The sequence below is a fragment of the Sycon ciliatum genome, chromosome 1 (assembly GCF_964019385.1).
Source record: "Sycon ciliatum chromosome 1, ocSycCili1.1, whole genome shotgun sequence".
Lineage (NCBI taxonomy): Eukaryota > Metazoa > Porifera > Calcarea > Leucosolenida > Sycettidae > Sycon > Sycon ciliatum.
In genome coordinates, this window is record NC_088643.1 from 5141458 (window position 1) to 5157064 (window position 15607).

Here is a 15607-nt window from a genome sequence, read left to right on the forward strand (position 1 = left end):
AAATATCCCACGATGATAATTATTATTAATTTTTTGTGTCGACCGTATTTGCCCGATTATAGGTCGCACCCCCATTTTCAGGTTTTGAGCTACAGTACTATTAATTTTTGATATGGTCACTTCAGTTCAGTAGTAAGTCATGCTCGATTGCAAGTCGCACCCCTTTTGTTATCCTTGAATTTTAGTGTAAAAAGTTGCGAATTTTATTCGGGGAAATACTGTATACTGTAAAAGCAGAAATTTTCGGTGGTGTAATATTTTCGGTATTCTCCAAAATCGGCGGTTCGGTAGAGGGAAATTTTCGGTAAAACCCGTTCTCCAGGGAAGTGTACTTGTACTACATGTATACAGAATTGGTTGTACCGAAATTTTCGGTGCGTTTTATTTTCGGTAAAAATTGTCGGCACCGAAGTTAGTTACCGAAAATAAGACACCACCGAAAATTTCTGCTTTTACAGTATATTGCCCTTGACAGTGACACTGGCCGTGGGTGGCATTGTCCGGGGTAGATACAGTAAAACCTGTGACTAACGACCACCCCTTGGGGCCAGAGAAAGCGGTCTTTAGTGGCAGGTGGTCCTTAGTTAGAGGTCTGCACCGCACAACCATAATGTGGATGTGAGACCGTCCGTGCCTGGCGAAGCGGTCTGTAGCACCAGGCTGGTCGCCCTTGGGGCCAGAGAAAGCGGTCCTTAGTGGCAGGTGGTCCTTAGTTAGAGGTCTGCACCGCACAACCATAATGTGGATGTGAGACCGTCCGTGCCTGGCGAAGCGGTCTGTAGCACCAGGCTGGTCGCTAGTCGCGCTGGTCTTCAGTTACAGGTTTTACTGTAGCACCAGGCCGGTCGCTAGTCGCGCTGGTCTTCGGTTACAGGTTTTACTGTATGTCCACTCCTTGTACCGTACTGACATGAAGTGTTTGTGTTTGAGACACACTACGGTAGTCAGTGCTGACTGCGTTTGATGTCCGTTCTCGCTGTCGTGTGTTTCGCTCTCTCCAGGTGGCTCTCTTACTACGCGTCGCCACTCTGTCGGATCATCTGTTCATCTTGAATCATGTGATGCGGTGTCCAGCCGGCATAGCGCGCTGGGCAACGTCCTACCTACAGGTCATACCGCCGCATTTCGTTCATCAGCAGGCGTCCATACCTCACCCAACTGGTATGTGCCTGTGTATGCATGCGTATGTGCGTGTGCGTGTGTATTTATGGTATATGTTGGGCCGGTGAGTGTGTATGCATGTGTACATGTGTGGGTGTATGTGTCTGTCTGTCTGTCTGTCTGTCTATTTGTCTGTATACAAGCCGGGTCTCAAAAATATTAAAATTTCATTCTCTGCAGTATGTATGGTTTATGAAGCTATGTCTTTCTCATTTCACCGTAGGTATTGCTATCTCCAAGTGATCACAGCGTATTGCTCTAGGAATCGAATGACTGCAGGCATACAAGTGCTGCAGGGAAGAATTTTGGTGTGTGTGTGTGTGTGTGTGTGTGTGTGTGTGTGTTCTGCTGCTGTTGTTCCAAAGGTGTGACTGTATCCTACTCTCAGTATTCTCAGCCACTTATGGATCTTTTTGTGACCGTGGTTGCCACCCTGCTCAAGCCAATTGAGTAAGTCCTCATGCAGACTACATGCACTATGCAAGACACAGTCCAGTCCAGTAGGGTGCTCAACAATTACTAGTACGCATTTCTTCTGCTACTCCGGGTTTTATGCCGTCTTTGTCGATCGCCAGGCACCATAGCTAGCTGAGCAGCATGAAGCTCTGAGTTGCAACTAAATCCAAGCGGTTGTTATTTTTCCATGATGTGTGGCATTCTCAGCGTATTGAGCACTATTCTGCAGCTGTTGCTACAGCTCTACTTACCAACACATAGTGCACACTTTGGATGCCATCTTTGAGGAGCTATAGTGCGAGAGAGAGAGAGAGAGTGTGTGTACGTTCTGCATGTGATGGCTTGTGTTTCCTTATCCGTTTTTTCTCAACGTTCGTCGCTGTATTTCTGCTTCCCGTGCAGGCAGCGCAACGATTTCCTCTCGGCGTTCTGCGTGCCCGACACACCAGGATCTCCTACTGCAATGAGTAAGCTATGCGTTTGTACTTTAAAAGAAGTTGATGGGCGAACCATTGGCTGATCACTCTCATTGTCTCACTGAACAAAAATAATTCTTTGATCAAGTGTGGTGCCAGAAAATTGCATGCCTTTCCGCTTCCGCGGGACGCTACCCCATGATCAGGCGTCCGATGCGGTTCCTAAACGGTGGGGGAGGATAGATCAGATCTACCAACCAGAGGCCGAAGGCCGAAATCCCATTTGCCACATCCATAGTGTGGTGTGCAAAGTAACAAACAAAACTATAGTGCTGCTCAATGGAATCCAGTCAGGCGAGTCAACTTTGCATCCAGGGGCAGTGAACGGCCCCAGTGTCAGTGTGCAGCCCCAGTGTCAGTGTGCAGCCCCAGTGTTAGTGTGCAGCCCCAGTGTCAGTGTGCAGCCCCAGTGTCAGTGTGCAGCCCCAGTGTCAGTGTGCAGCCCCAGTGTCAGTGTGCAGCCCCAGTGTCAGTGTGCAGCCCCAGTGTTCGCAGGTCTAGGACTGCACAATGCCCGGCTCACACTAGACTCACTCGATCGGATTTCATTGGGTAGCACTGTGCATGTGCTTTGTTGCTATCTGTTCAGTAGTTGGAAAATCTATTTTTTCATTTGCTATCAGGTTCGGCCTCATTTTCTCATTGCTGCGCTGATGAGTCCACAAAGGACGAAACAGTTCTGTCCGCAGATTGAGTGTTCAGTAGTTTAGTTTGTTGCTTAGTCGTGGTTGGCTATAAAAACCCTGCAATCGCCACGCAAAGTGGTCATTCGCTACCCCAGCCATGTATTGCTTGGAATAAAATAAAAAATAAAATAAAATTTGCGACTTCATTCACTGCCCGTGTAAAAAGTGAAGCTTGCATATCCGCGTTTCTACTGGCGATACCTGTTTGGAAACACAACCAGCTTAGAGAAGTTTCACTCGTACCAGGCCACCACCATGCCTGATTATTCCACAATTGGCAAATGCAGTGCCTGTGTGATGTCCAATTGGGCGCATGACTGCGTGTTCATGTATTTATAGTGGCATTTGGAGATCTCCATTTAGCAAACTTGGCAACATCAGTTCTTCTCACTAAGCTATGCTTGCTATGATTGTGTTGACAGCTTTCCTGTAGCATTCCTGTGTATTGTATCATGGTCTTTGCATATCATCTCATGTGTTGGCTCAGGTCACCTGCAGAGCTGGACACTGATTGATGAGGATGGAGAAGATGTCGAGGTGCGTTGTCAGTTTTCTTGCCTGGTGCCAGCTTAACCTCTTGCCTCCGTATTGCCTCCTTTCGCAATTATTTGTAGCAATCATGCCGGCTCTGTGATTTCAACCTCTGTGCACGTCCGTGCGTGTGTGTGCTTCCCTATACGTGTCTTCATTCGACGTCAAGAAAGCCGTTGCCTTTTTCTGTTTCATCCACAGATGCCATTACCTAACATCAAACCTGTGCTTGTTGTGTTGTTGTTGTTGTTGTTGTTGTTGTTGTTGTTGTTGTTGTTGTTGTTGTTGTTGTTGTTGTTGTTGTTGTTGTTGTTGTTGTTGTTGTTGTTGTTGTTGTTGTTGTTGTTGTTGTTTTTGTTGTTTTTGGTGTTATTGTTGTTGTTGTTGTTGTTGTCGTTGTTGTTGTTGTTGTTGTTGTTGTTGTTGTTGTTGTTGTTGTTGTTGTTGTTGTTGTTGTTGTTGTTGTTGTTGTTGTTGTTGTTGTTGTTGTTGTTGTTTCTTTATTTTAATTCACCATATGAACAGGCAAGACTGCCTTCTCACCGGGGCTATTGGCCCACGGCTCTCACAATATGATGAAAGTGTTCTATGATCTTCTACCCCATGTGTGCTTTGCTGCTAGGATGAGAGCCCAACGCAGCACCGGTTATTGCTGAGCGAGGCGGACTACACCTCGCTGTTTGAGCAGCTGCCGTTCATGGACATGTTCAAGTACATCTTGAAGATCAATCCAGGTGGGTAGTACATGTGCGTACTACAGTGCAGTGCTCAATGAAATCCAGTCGCAAAACTCAAGTACGCGCCGGGCGTTGCGCGGCCCTAGACCTGCAAACACTGGGCTGTGAAATGGTGCAAGGCGCAAACTTGAGTGACCCGACTGGATTTCATTGAGCAGCACTGTAGTATGGAAGTGTATACTTCCTTTGGAAACGAAAAACTTCGTGGGTTCAATGGACCTGTCAGTTCTGGTGATTTGAGCTGTGTGTGTAATTGATACAACTCACACACTAGCTCCGGTGCAACCATTTGTCACTGCCTTTACTGCCCGCTTCCTCTTGCTGGTATTATTATGATACCAGTTCTGTAAAGAATTGTCAAAAGTCTTCATCTGATTTATCACTGGTTTTATTGTTGCATGTTGGGTGCTCAAATTTCAAATTTGGCATTTTGTCTTCTTCTTTTTTGTTCTGCTGTCCCACAGCTGCTGGTGAATCGATCGACTATCAGATCTGCGACACGTGCAGTCATGACATGCTGACACTGTTGGCGTTCACCACGCGACTGCTGCGCTTGCTGGCCGGCGCATTCGACACGCTGACACAGGCCAGATACCGACAGTTCAACAAGCGTGTCGGCCGCACCATGAGGTGAATTTCTTTGTACAATATTTGTAGTAGGTACAGGGCTTTTCGTATTGTCCGCAACCTCCAATGCAGCTACATACACATGTGTAAACTTCACTCCTCAACTTCAATAGCGGTTTCTTTACTGCCATCAGAATGTATTCCACCAAATGTTCGGGCCTGGCCCATCATCATCAGGGTGACTACATCTCAGAGACCAGAGACCGTTTTTGGAGTTGGGGAGTGAATTCCATACAGGCACAGGGCTAGTTGGTTGTCGGGTACTGTAAGTCTACCAATATTCGGCGCATATTTATTTTCGGCTATTTTGGGCCGAAATTTTGTTGCGGCCGAAATTTTGTTTTGCAAGGTTCAGTGTGACAGTGTATACAGTCAACTTCGCGCTTATAACGACATTCAGCGGGGGCATCAATAAAGTGTCCTTATTCGCGAAGTGTCGTTATACCCGAAGTCTCATTATATGTATTACAGTTGGAAGGGACTTCGCTCTGGGCATGGAAATGCTGTCGTTATTCGCGAATTGTTGTTATATCCGCAGCAGTCGTTATTAGCCAAGTTGACTGTACAGGCGGCAGCAACACAGGCCGAAAATTTAATGCGGCCGAAATGTGTTTTAGCCCTGGGAGGCCGAAATTTGAATGGGCCGAAATGTTTTAGACTTACAGTATTAAGAAGAGAATCTGCACCGAGAATATGCTCTCCGGGGACCACGGCCAGTACTAACGATGGGAACCCCCTTGCTCTTTTCAGAGAATCTGCCCCGAGAATATGCTCTCCGGGGACCACGGCCAGTACTAACGATGGGAACCCCCTTGCTCTTTTCAATGAAATGATTACGATACGGTTGCAGCTTTGAGCAGCCGGCTCTGGTGCGTTGAACAATAACAGGATGTCAGTCCTCCTCAATGAAATCCAGTCACGTCACTCAAGTACACGCCGGGCGTTGCGCACCCCTCGGCCTGCGGACGCTGAACTGCGAAATGGTGAAAGGTGCACGCTTGAGTGACGCGCCTGGATTTCATTGAGCAGCACTGTGTGCGCCCGTGCCTGCCTCGTGTGTGTGTGTGTGTGTGTGTGTGTGTGTGTGTGTGTGTGTGTGTGTGTGTGTGTATGTGTGTGTGTATGTGTGTATGTATGTGTGTATGTGTGTGTGTGTGTGTGTGTGTGTGTGTGTGTGTGTGTGTGTTCAGGCTTATGGTGCAGTTTGTTGCGGACCACTGGATGGCGTACGTGGACTATCGCCGTGACGTCTGCAAGCAGGGCTGGACGGATATGCCCAGCCAGGAGCGTGCGTACTGCATGCCCCGGCACACGCTGCAGCAGCTGCAGCTCGAGTTCGACGAGTTCTTCTGCCGCGCGCTGCTCTGCATCCTGGCAACGCAGAAGTAAGGCTAGCGTACGGATGTGTGTATTGTTGGCTTCTGGGCATTGGAAATAGGACCAGCTGTACTGTGCATAACACTTAGTAGTAGGAGGACAAACTTCGGGCTCTTCAACAACATTCTGAAACGGTTTTCACAAGTAAACTTTCGTGCCTTCTCTTCAGGTGATGTACAGGCAAGAGCAAACGAGAGCAAGAATGCTGTTGAAGAGCATGCAGTTTGTCCTACTGCTAAGTGTTATAGCTTTGTTTTTGTCTCCGAGGAAACATTTTGTAATGTGTGCCTTGTTGGTTTCCGGGCATTGGAAATAGGACTAGCTGCAGTAGTGTGTATACCTTGTTGGTTTTTGGGCGCTGACGATCGCGCAATGGCTTTCCCGTACGCGCCTGGAAGTATGAATCGACCTTTAGACGCTTCTAATTGTCCATCAAGCAAAGAATGTTCTTTGTAAAAAGAAAAAAAGAAAACAAGTAAGGCATGGTTCTTACTCTGATTGTGTGTTCTGGCATGATTGGCTTGCCCTGTGCAGGATGAACAGGTGGCAGGTGATCTCCGGAATGCCGTACGCATGCCTATCGCCAGGTATGCTCTGGCATATCTTCTGGTTACTACACAGCTCCCCACTGCTGTGGCCCCATCAAGCCACCACGGGACACGATGCTGCTGCGGGGGATTTCAGCCAGGCGGCGCACAATGTTGGGATCAATGGTGACAACTGGCGTAGCTTTCTGTTTGGTAAGTCTCTCTTGCTTGCTCTTTTCCTTCTTGTGTCGCTGTTCTGTTTGAGTTTGTTTTACTGCTGCTTTTGCTGCTGCTGCTGTCGCTTCTGCTGCTGCTATACTCAATCCAATCCGTTGTGAAGTACTTTGAAGTAGATCGCGTGGTCTTCTTTAAGTCAATTTCCTATGCTGTGCCACAAGTTTCCATGCTAGGCTGATAAAATTGTACCTTTTGAGATTGAGTAGTCTGGTGTATTTGAATAGGATACATTGCATTTTGACTGGCGTCTCAGCAGATAGGCGTGCAGTGCGCGCCAGGGAAACTGTTATCATCAACTTATGTACCGTATTTCCCCGAATGTAGGCCGCACTTGATTATAAGTTGCAACCCATGTTCAGGTCTGAACCAAATTGTATCAATACATTCACATAAGTAGGGAGTCGCACTCGATTGCCTTCTTTGCTCTTGAAGTCAGTTTTGTGTAAAAGGTTCGACTTGCATTCGGGCCGGGGAAATGTGGTATACTTGTCATCTTGGGGTTTCTCTGCAGAACCTGGCCATCGCCAGCAGTTTGTCGATGGGCTAGCGGTGGTGAATCCTGGAGAAGCCATCTTCCTCCTCACCACGTTTGCCAACATGGCACGCGGCTGCCAGAGCGATGTGCGCTTTGTCGAAGCTGTCGTCCTGGATATCTTCGAGGTACGAGTATCGATTGTCAGCAGTGGATGCATTGGAGATGTTGTACCTTAGGCATTGATTTTGTGTGTACACACTCACGTAAATAAAGCCTCCGGGTATTCACTGTGTGTATGAGCAGTGGACGTCGGGGTATATGCTGTGTGAGCAGTGAAAGTTTGGGTATTGAGCGCTGTGTGAGCAGTGCAAGTTTGGGTATTGAGCGCTGTGTGAGCAGTGAAAGTTTGGGTATTGAGCACTGTGTATGTGCAGTACAATACAGGTCCGGATATTTTTTTTAAGCACCGTGCGAGCAGTGGAAGTACGGGTATTAACTTTTCAGCACTGTGTGAGCAGTGCAAGTTTGGGTATTGAGCGCTGTGTGAGCAGTGCAAGTTTGGGTATTGAGCGCTGTGTGAGCAGTGCAAGTTTGGGTATTGAACGCTGTGTGAGCAGTGCAAGTTTGGGTATTGAGCGCTGTGTGAGCAGTGCAAGTTTGGGTATTGAGCGCTGTGTGAGCAGTGCAAGTTTGGGTTTTGAGCGCTGTGTGAGCAGTGCAAGTTTGGGTATTGAGCGCTGTGTGAGCAGTGCAAGTTTGGGTATTGAGCGCTGTGTGAGCAGTGCAAGTTTGGGTTTTGAGCGCTGTGTGAGCAGTGCAAGTTTGGTTATTGAGCACCATGTGACTGAGCAGTGGAAATCACGTACTGTATACATTGATTTAACCCATAATACGCTTGTACCATTGCCTTGTGTAAATGAGTTGTTATCTCTTGCTTCTAGGTACCTTTTTTCTTCTTCTTTTTTTGGTGCATTTATGTCCCCATGACGCCGAGGCCTCAGGTCGACTGAGGGCAAAACGCCTCACCATCACTATGCTCCCACTATGCAATTTTTTATCTTTGCCTGTGAGCTGTGATCATTGTAAAAAAAATTTTTTAAACCTCAGGGCCATTACCTATTGTTGCTGATGCGGCCAGATGATTTCTTGTTGACGTGATATTGATACTCTCATTTTGTTGCAATCACTGCCTATCCATGCCGGTTCCTTTTTCTTCTCCTCCCCTTCTCCCTTCCTTGCCGTGGTTGGCTAACACCCTCTCTCTTTGCATTGGCCGGTGTTCTCACTGTGCTATGAGATGCTGTAATAAATAAATAAATAAATACTGAAGTACATGTGTATGCTGTATGTGTTTCCCTTGGCAGCTTGGCTATCTCACTCCGCAGCTTGTCGACTTCCTGAGCCGTGCGGGACGTGACCTGTTCAACTCGATCAGCGCCGTCCACCCGTTCGTCATCTCCATCCTGCTGCAGCGTGTTCAGCAGAGTATCGAGGCTGTATCCTCGGTAAGAACAGCACTGTCGACCATAGAGGGTACCCTGATTAGTGATTACACATTAGGGTACATGTACCTCAACTGAAACTTTCAAAATAATCAGTTGACTGTTTTCACTTTTCACCCTGACGATTGGACATGCCCGAAAATTTGATGAATACAGTTTTTTATTACCTGGTTTGAGGATTTTAATTATGGTAAAAAAAAGGAGAAGGACAAAATGTTGCGAGTTATAACTAACTGTCCACCAACATAACCAGATCATATACAGTCAGCGAGTGCTCTTTTTTATCGTAATTAAATTGGCTCACCATTCGAGTACAATTTTTATTTATTTTTTTTATTTTTTTCCAGTGGCGTATGCAGCAAAGAGACTGTATTTTGAACACGTTTGAGTTGACGTACCCTAATGTATAATACGTGGCTGCACTGAAGTCTGCGAGTGGTTAGAAAAGATACCAGGCTGATTCATAGACCTAGGACCGGTTCTCCATATAGAGGTTTTGCTATTGCATCATCAGTTGCGGTACTGTCGTGGACATGGAAATCCAGTCGCTTGACCGGGGTCGGCGCCCTCAGCGCGTACAGAACAGCACTTGATCCGATGCAGCCAGCGCGCTGCAGCATGACTTTGTGTGTACTGCTTACCCACGGCCGCATGGCCAGCGTCCTGGGGCCGCTAGACGTGCGACCGGATTTCCGTATCCACGACAGTACTTTGGCAAAGTGGCGGCATGCACAGCAATGGACTAGCTCAAGAGAAACCATGGTATCCACCGATTCACTGTGTATACTTAGTTCCCATAAGCGGTTCCGCTGACTCGTGCTGTAACACTTAGCTGTTAACCGGCTACAGTATAACATGCAAGACTGCAATATGGAAATCCTTGTTTTTTATGACATAATACTCATAAAAAGGACACACTTCAGGCTCATTACAAACATCTTGAAAGTTTTTGTCTTCACAAGTATACTTTCAAGCCTTCTCATCAGGTGAAATACAGGCAAGGGAAAAGGAACAGGAACAGTGGATTAAATACAGTAAGAAGGTAGTAAAACAGCGCAAAAAAGAAAGAAAGAAAGAAGATAGCTAAAGTAAACATTCTATTCTTTTTTTTGCAAATATTTAATGATGATGTAATTGCTGTAGGAAGGCCAATCAACTTTCTATGGGGCGCCGTTTTGATTTGAGCTCTCCGCCGGTGTGTTGTGGCTGTTTGTTTGTGTGTTCTGCGTTGCACAGCACGCCATGGTCCTGTTCAACACGCTGCCCATGGAGAAGTGGGTGCCGATCGAGGCCGACATTCAGCTGCTGCAGGACTGGCTGCTGGGCCACCACCCGGATACTGTTCAGTGCCAGCTGGCACGGCGCACGCTGGCACAGATCAACTGGTGTATCGTCACGACGGTGAGGGACATAGACATGCACAGTTTTGCTGCTGCTCGATGAAATCCAGTCGAGTCACTCAAGTAGGCGCCGGGCGTTGCGCAGCCCTAGACCTGCAAACACTGGGCTGTGAAATGATGCAAGGCGTACACTTGAGTGACACGACTGGATTTCATTGGGAGACTCTGCAGATCGTAATAACTATGGTCTTCTTGAAGTCGAATGTCCTGTGCTGTGCCACGTTCTCCATGCTAGGCTGAGCGCCTGGCCATAGAACTGTACCATTTAATGCAGTGAAACGTCAGTACTGCTATGCACCCTGAGTGCTCTGAATTTCAGCTAGAGCATCTGATGCAGTGGTGGATAGTACCGACAAGCAGCCGTTTGAGCGTAGTAGTCTCTCAGAAGCCTCTCGTACGGGCAATCACAAAGGATGATATCACTGGCCAACAGCTATTGAAAGAGCCAGTAATAATAAGTAATAACATGAAAAACACAAGCGTCACGATTGAGAAGTCATAACTATTCCATGACCACCGCTTTACCATTGAAGTAACATGATTCGAGGAGTTTCAAGAGACTATCACCGGAGTAAGCCGTCTCGTGTGGCAATTCTTAGGCTGGGGCAATAATACTAGTGTACATGTGACAGAAGAACTATGTAGAAATTTGTTTGTTTATTTGTTTGTGAAGCCAAGACAGATGATGTCTTTGTCCTGCATGATGTGCATGGCCGTTGTTTCCTGTTCTGTTTTTTTTCTCTCTCTCCTGTGCACAGGGTGACAATGAGCGGCTTGCAGTGCCCCTTGCACTTCATCATCGCGTGTCAGTGCTGATAGTCGAGGCCCTGTCTCAGTGGTCAAGTGTGGCCGACGGCAAAACAGTGATGGCGGTTAGTGACTCCGCTGTGTGCTATTCTTGTCAGCTTGTTTCTCGCGCTGTATGTCCAGACTTCTTACAGGAGATCTATGACCATTTTCACCTTTGGTCATAGTTGCTGAGTGCCCTATTTCCCCGATTATAAGTCACACTCGATTATAAGTCGCATTTTCAGGTTTGAGCGATATTGATTTGATATATTGACTTCAGTAGCAAGTCATGCTTGATTGTAAGTCGCACCCCGGTTTTTTTACCCTTGAATTTTAGTGTAAAAAGGTGCGACTTATATTCGGGAAAGTACGGTAACCTTTACATCTGCTCTGCTCTGTCCAGTGTTGATGGTGAAGCTGCATGTCTGTACGTGGCAGCATGACCACCAGATTGCTGCCTTTGTCTTATCAGATGTCACTATGACGTTAGCTCTTTTTCTCATGCTGTTCGTGTGTATGTGTGTGTGTTTCTCTGTGTGTGTTTCTCTGTGTGTGTTTCTGTGTGTGTGTGTGTGTGTGTGTATGTGTGTGTGTGTGTGTGTGTGTGTGTGTGTGTGTGTGCGTGTGTGCGTGTGTGCGTGCGTGTGTGCGTGCGTGTGTGCGCGTGTCTGTCTGCTCTTTGCCTGTGTGCTGGTGTGCAGCCGAGTCAGTTCAACTTCCAGCAGTCGCTGTCCCACGTGCAGCAGTCGCACTTGACCAACTGGGCGTGGTGCGTCATCCTGGGCCTGCGACTGCATGCTGACGAGAGACCCAGAGACACGGCACCCCAGACACCGTCCGCCGATGGGGCAGCGGCGGCGGCAGTCACGTTGGAAGCCAGTGACATGTGCCGCTGGATACGCACGGAGGACGTTCCGGCGCTGAAGACGAGCCCCGAGTTTGTCGTCGTGCAGCGGCTGTTGTCCGTGTCCCGGCTGGCTGTGTATGTCGCACTGTCCGCCTGTGATATTGGTCACAAGTAAGTACTGCCTTTGATCCTTTGATCCTGGAGGGTGATGGCATTCCTATGGATGCGGTAAGCTCAGTGTAACAACATCTTCCAATAAACAAAATCACAGTCACCACTTCCGCTGCATAGCTTGCTGGGCATCCCATTGCTTTGTAACTTGCTAATCCCTAACCCTTTTGTGCAGGGGCGTAGCATCTGGTCCGGCCGGTCTGGCTTTGGCCGGATCACTTTTTCGCCCAGAAGTGCCCAGAATGCAGGATTTTGCACCCAAATTTCAAAAATTTCCCGGGGGACACCCCCAGACTCACTCCAACCGGACCACTTCCAACGGCAGTGCTACGCGCCTGTTGTGTATGTGCTTTTCTCAATTCGATTGACTGTCTTGACATGCTACGAGGTGCAAAAATAAATAAATAAGATAACTGAGTAGAACACGGACTGTGACATATTTAAATTGTTTTAAAGTACAGTGTGAGCACAGCGTAGCCTCCATTGCTGTAGATGACATCTCTCAAAGATACAAGCCTTCACCTTGCTGTGATTGGAGCGGTTTGAGTTTGTTGATTTCAGTGCGTTTCTTGTCCTTGACGCTTCGGCAAATGTAATGGATGTGTTGATTTCTGGACACGAGTCGCACCTCCGTTGCAAGGTCAAGTGACCCTTTCCTGTGCTCTCCGTACTTGAGAAGTTCTCTTGTATTTGACTTCAGTAGCCGATGTTGCTGTGTAAGTGTAGTCGTGACTAAAACGTGCAACGACACGAAGGTCAAAATGTTACGAGTCAGGCAAACGCTCCACCAATGTAGCCAGCTCTTATACAGTCATTGTCAGGTAGTAACAACAAGGCGCAAAGCTGGCAGGGGTACCGAGACATTCAACGATTTGACACCTAGCTCCAACACATCCACCATTATTTTGTCCCTCTTATCCATGGATGCACTAGGCTGACCATCCCCGGCTCGAAACAAAGTTTCTTTCTAATATATCCATCAGCATGGTACCATTGGCGTTTTGTTATTGCACTGCATGGCGCTCGTTGACTAGGTTTGTTGGAGTCTGATGCGCGTGGAGTCGTTGATCTTGTTCTTGTTGGGCTCCTCTGCGTTGAAGATTGTTATTTCTAATGTGCCACCACAGACGTATTGTATCCGAATTTTGAAACTGATTCTCGCTTCTTCGTCTTTGTGTGTGTGTGTGTGTGTGTGTGTGTGTGTGTGTGTGTGTGTGTGTGTGTGTGTGTGTGTGTGTGTGTGTGTGTGTGTGTGTGTGGTGTGTGTGTGTGTGTGTGTGTGTGTGTATTGTGCCTGTGCGTGTGTGTGTGTATATGTATTGTGCCTGTGTGTGTGTGTGTGTGTGTGTGTGTGTGTGCCTGCGTATTCCATTCCAGTCCTGATTTGTTCCTGGAGAGTGGCATGGCTATGTTGGCGGAGTTGAGTCACTCTCCGGACGGCGCACGGCCTTGCATCCGCGTTCTCTCCAACTGCCTGCCGATGTTCTTCCTGGAGCCCGAGAGGCTCATTGCGCATCCTCTGTGAGTGCTGTGGAAGGCTCTTTTTTATATCTCCAACCGTTGCTTTGTATGGTTACTTGTCCACTGGGGTCAGTGTATAGGGGGACTAGCTCCCATGGTTGCCCATCCTCTGGGAGTGCCGTGTAAATCTCATTCCATCTCCAATCGTTGCCTAGAATGTGTATGTTGCGACTTGTCCATTGAGATCAGGGTGCAGAAGACTAGCTCCCATGGCTGCCCATCCTCTGTGAGTGCTGTGGAAAGCTCATTTCATCTCCAACAGTTGTTTTTGAAGGTGTATGTTGCAACTTGTCCACTGGCATCAGTGTGCAGGGGGACTAGCTCACATGGTAGAGCGCTCGCTTAGCATGCGAGAGGTACCGGGATCGATACCCGGGTTCTCCAGGCGATCTTTTTTTTCTTCATCTTTTTCATTCGGTCTTTGGGGTTTCTTTCTTGCCATTTGAATCATATGCATACATAGATGTAGTGAATGGGGTTTTTCAGTCTTTGACCACTTTGGTGGTGGGTCTGATCTACTCACCTCCCACCACTTTGACCCTTTTGTCATATTCCAAGATTCGTTTAGATTCTCGCTCTCCACCAACGAGAAGACTGCGTGACTGTTTTTTATGCCAGTGACCAAGTGCAAGTAGTCTGGTTCCAGCCGGGACAATCATGTCATTTTTGCTGTGTATTTTCATGGTTGTGTGTTCACCCAGGCTTGAGCCATTGCTGATGTCACTGTTGCAAGATCGTGTTCCGCTGGCCGAGCAATACATGTATCTCTTCTGGTCATCACCGTCCGTTAGCGACACCATCAAGCAGATGAAAGCCATGGTGCAGGTTGGTACATCGTGTGTGTGTGTGTGTGTGTGTGTGTGCGTGTGCGTGTGTATGTGTATGTGTGGTGATAGTCAATTGTTTCTTCAGACCCTTTTGAACTCCCTCAATTCATGAACACGTATAGTCCCTTGCTGTTCTGTTTAAGGTGGTCGCGTTCCTATCTGTCTTCCATGCCTTGATATTATGCATTCTATGTGTGTCTTATTGTGGACAGATGCATATTCGTAAAGCATCGGAGGCTGGTATGGAGCAAGCAGCTCGTGTTACGTCATTCTGGGTGCAAGTTCTTACTTCCCTGCCCAGCTGGCAAGAGTACGTACAGGATTATTGTTGTTATCGGTGCATTCCTGGAGAGGCCTGTTCTGCCTGTCTTTCTGTCTCTCTGTCTGTCTCTCTCTCTCTCTCTGTGTCTCTGGCACACACACGCACGCACGCGCGCGTGCACACACGTCTCACTCTTTCCATCTCCAGTTTTGCCAAGTTCAGTTTGAGAAAGTGGTGATTTCCCTGCCCATCTTATTAACGCAGCTATGGCAGTACCAGTGCACTACTGGTGGTATGAAGAAGATAGCAAGTGTTAGACTGTGCGTACTCAGGGTGCACCTCACTGAGCCACAGCACACCTGAAGATATTGTCAGTTGCCTGCAAGTGCTTTCGCAAGAAACTTCGAGTATCACCCAAGTTGTAGTATGTTCTTTCTGCAGATGTAGAACCACAGTGGAAGCACACTGTTCAGAGCGAAAATTGGCCGTTCTTCCTACAGTAAAACGTGTAACTAAAGACCACCGTGACTAACGACCAGCCTTGTACTACAGACCACTTTGCCAAGCACGGACGGTCTCACATTCATATTAGGCCACACGTTTTTATTTCTATGTTTCTCGTCACCCGCGCGCGCATACGATTCAGGAGTCTGGAAGAAAAAAAGAAAAAAACTGTGCTGCACTGACTGTGCATGTGGGGGCCAGCACACTCATGCACATGTACATAATGTGGCCTGGCCTGCGCGACACAGGATGCGAGGTCGGCTTTTTTGTGCGCAATCTAGCTGCACATGCACAGATTGTGACAGAAGCTCCTACCACATACTAGTTGCTAACGATGGATGCTATTTTGCATGGTGTATTGGTGGATTTTAGTGTGAACAAAGGTCTAATAAACTTCTGTTATTTTTCGGTCATTTTTTATTTTTTTCCACCTCTCGCATACGTTTTTAGATTTTCAGGTGACGAGAAACATAGAAATAAAAACGTGTGGCCTT

General features: G+C 47.5%; 1 protein-coding gene and 1 non-coding gene across 2 annotated transcripts in view; both read left to right on the top strand.

The window, feature by feature from the left end:
• LOC135810906 (ectopic P granules protein 5 homolog) overlaps positions 1–15607 on the top strand; it is a 52641-nt gene that overhangs the window by 6713 nt on the left and 30321 nt on the right. The window contains exons 9-24 of the mRNA XM_065324304.1: positions 1002–1161; positions 1527–1611; positions 2020–2084; positions 3267–3316; positions 3933–4044; positions 4512–4677; positions 5865–6059; positions 6586–6791; positions 7327–7475; positions 8655–8795; positions 10029–10193; positions 10951–11064; positions 11683–11999; positions 13377–13520; positions 14222–14345; positions 14560–14657. Of these exons, the coding sequence (XP_065180376.1) occupies positions 1002–1161; positions 1527–1611; positions 2020–2084; positions 3267–3316; positions 3933–4044; positions 4512–4677; positions 5865–6059; positions 6586–6791; positions 7327–7475; positions 8655–8795; positions 10029–10193; positions 10951–11064; positions 11683–11999; positions 13377–13520; positions 14222–14345; positions 14560–14657 (2291 nt within the window). The remainder of the gene's footprint in view (positions 1–1001; positions 1162–1526; positions 1612–2019; positions 2085–3266; positions 3317–3932; positions 4045–4511; positions 4678–5864; positions 6060–6585; positions 6792–7326; positions 7476–8654; positions 8796–10028; positions 10194–10950; positions 11065–11682; positions 12000–13376; positions 13521–14221; positions 14346–14559; positions 14658–15607) is intronic.
• Trnaa-agc (transfer RNA alanine (anticodon AGC)) lies at positions 13832–13904 on the top strand. The gene has a single exon. It is a non-coding gene; the product is annotated as a tRNA-Ala (tRNA).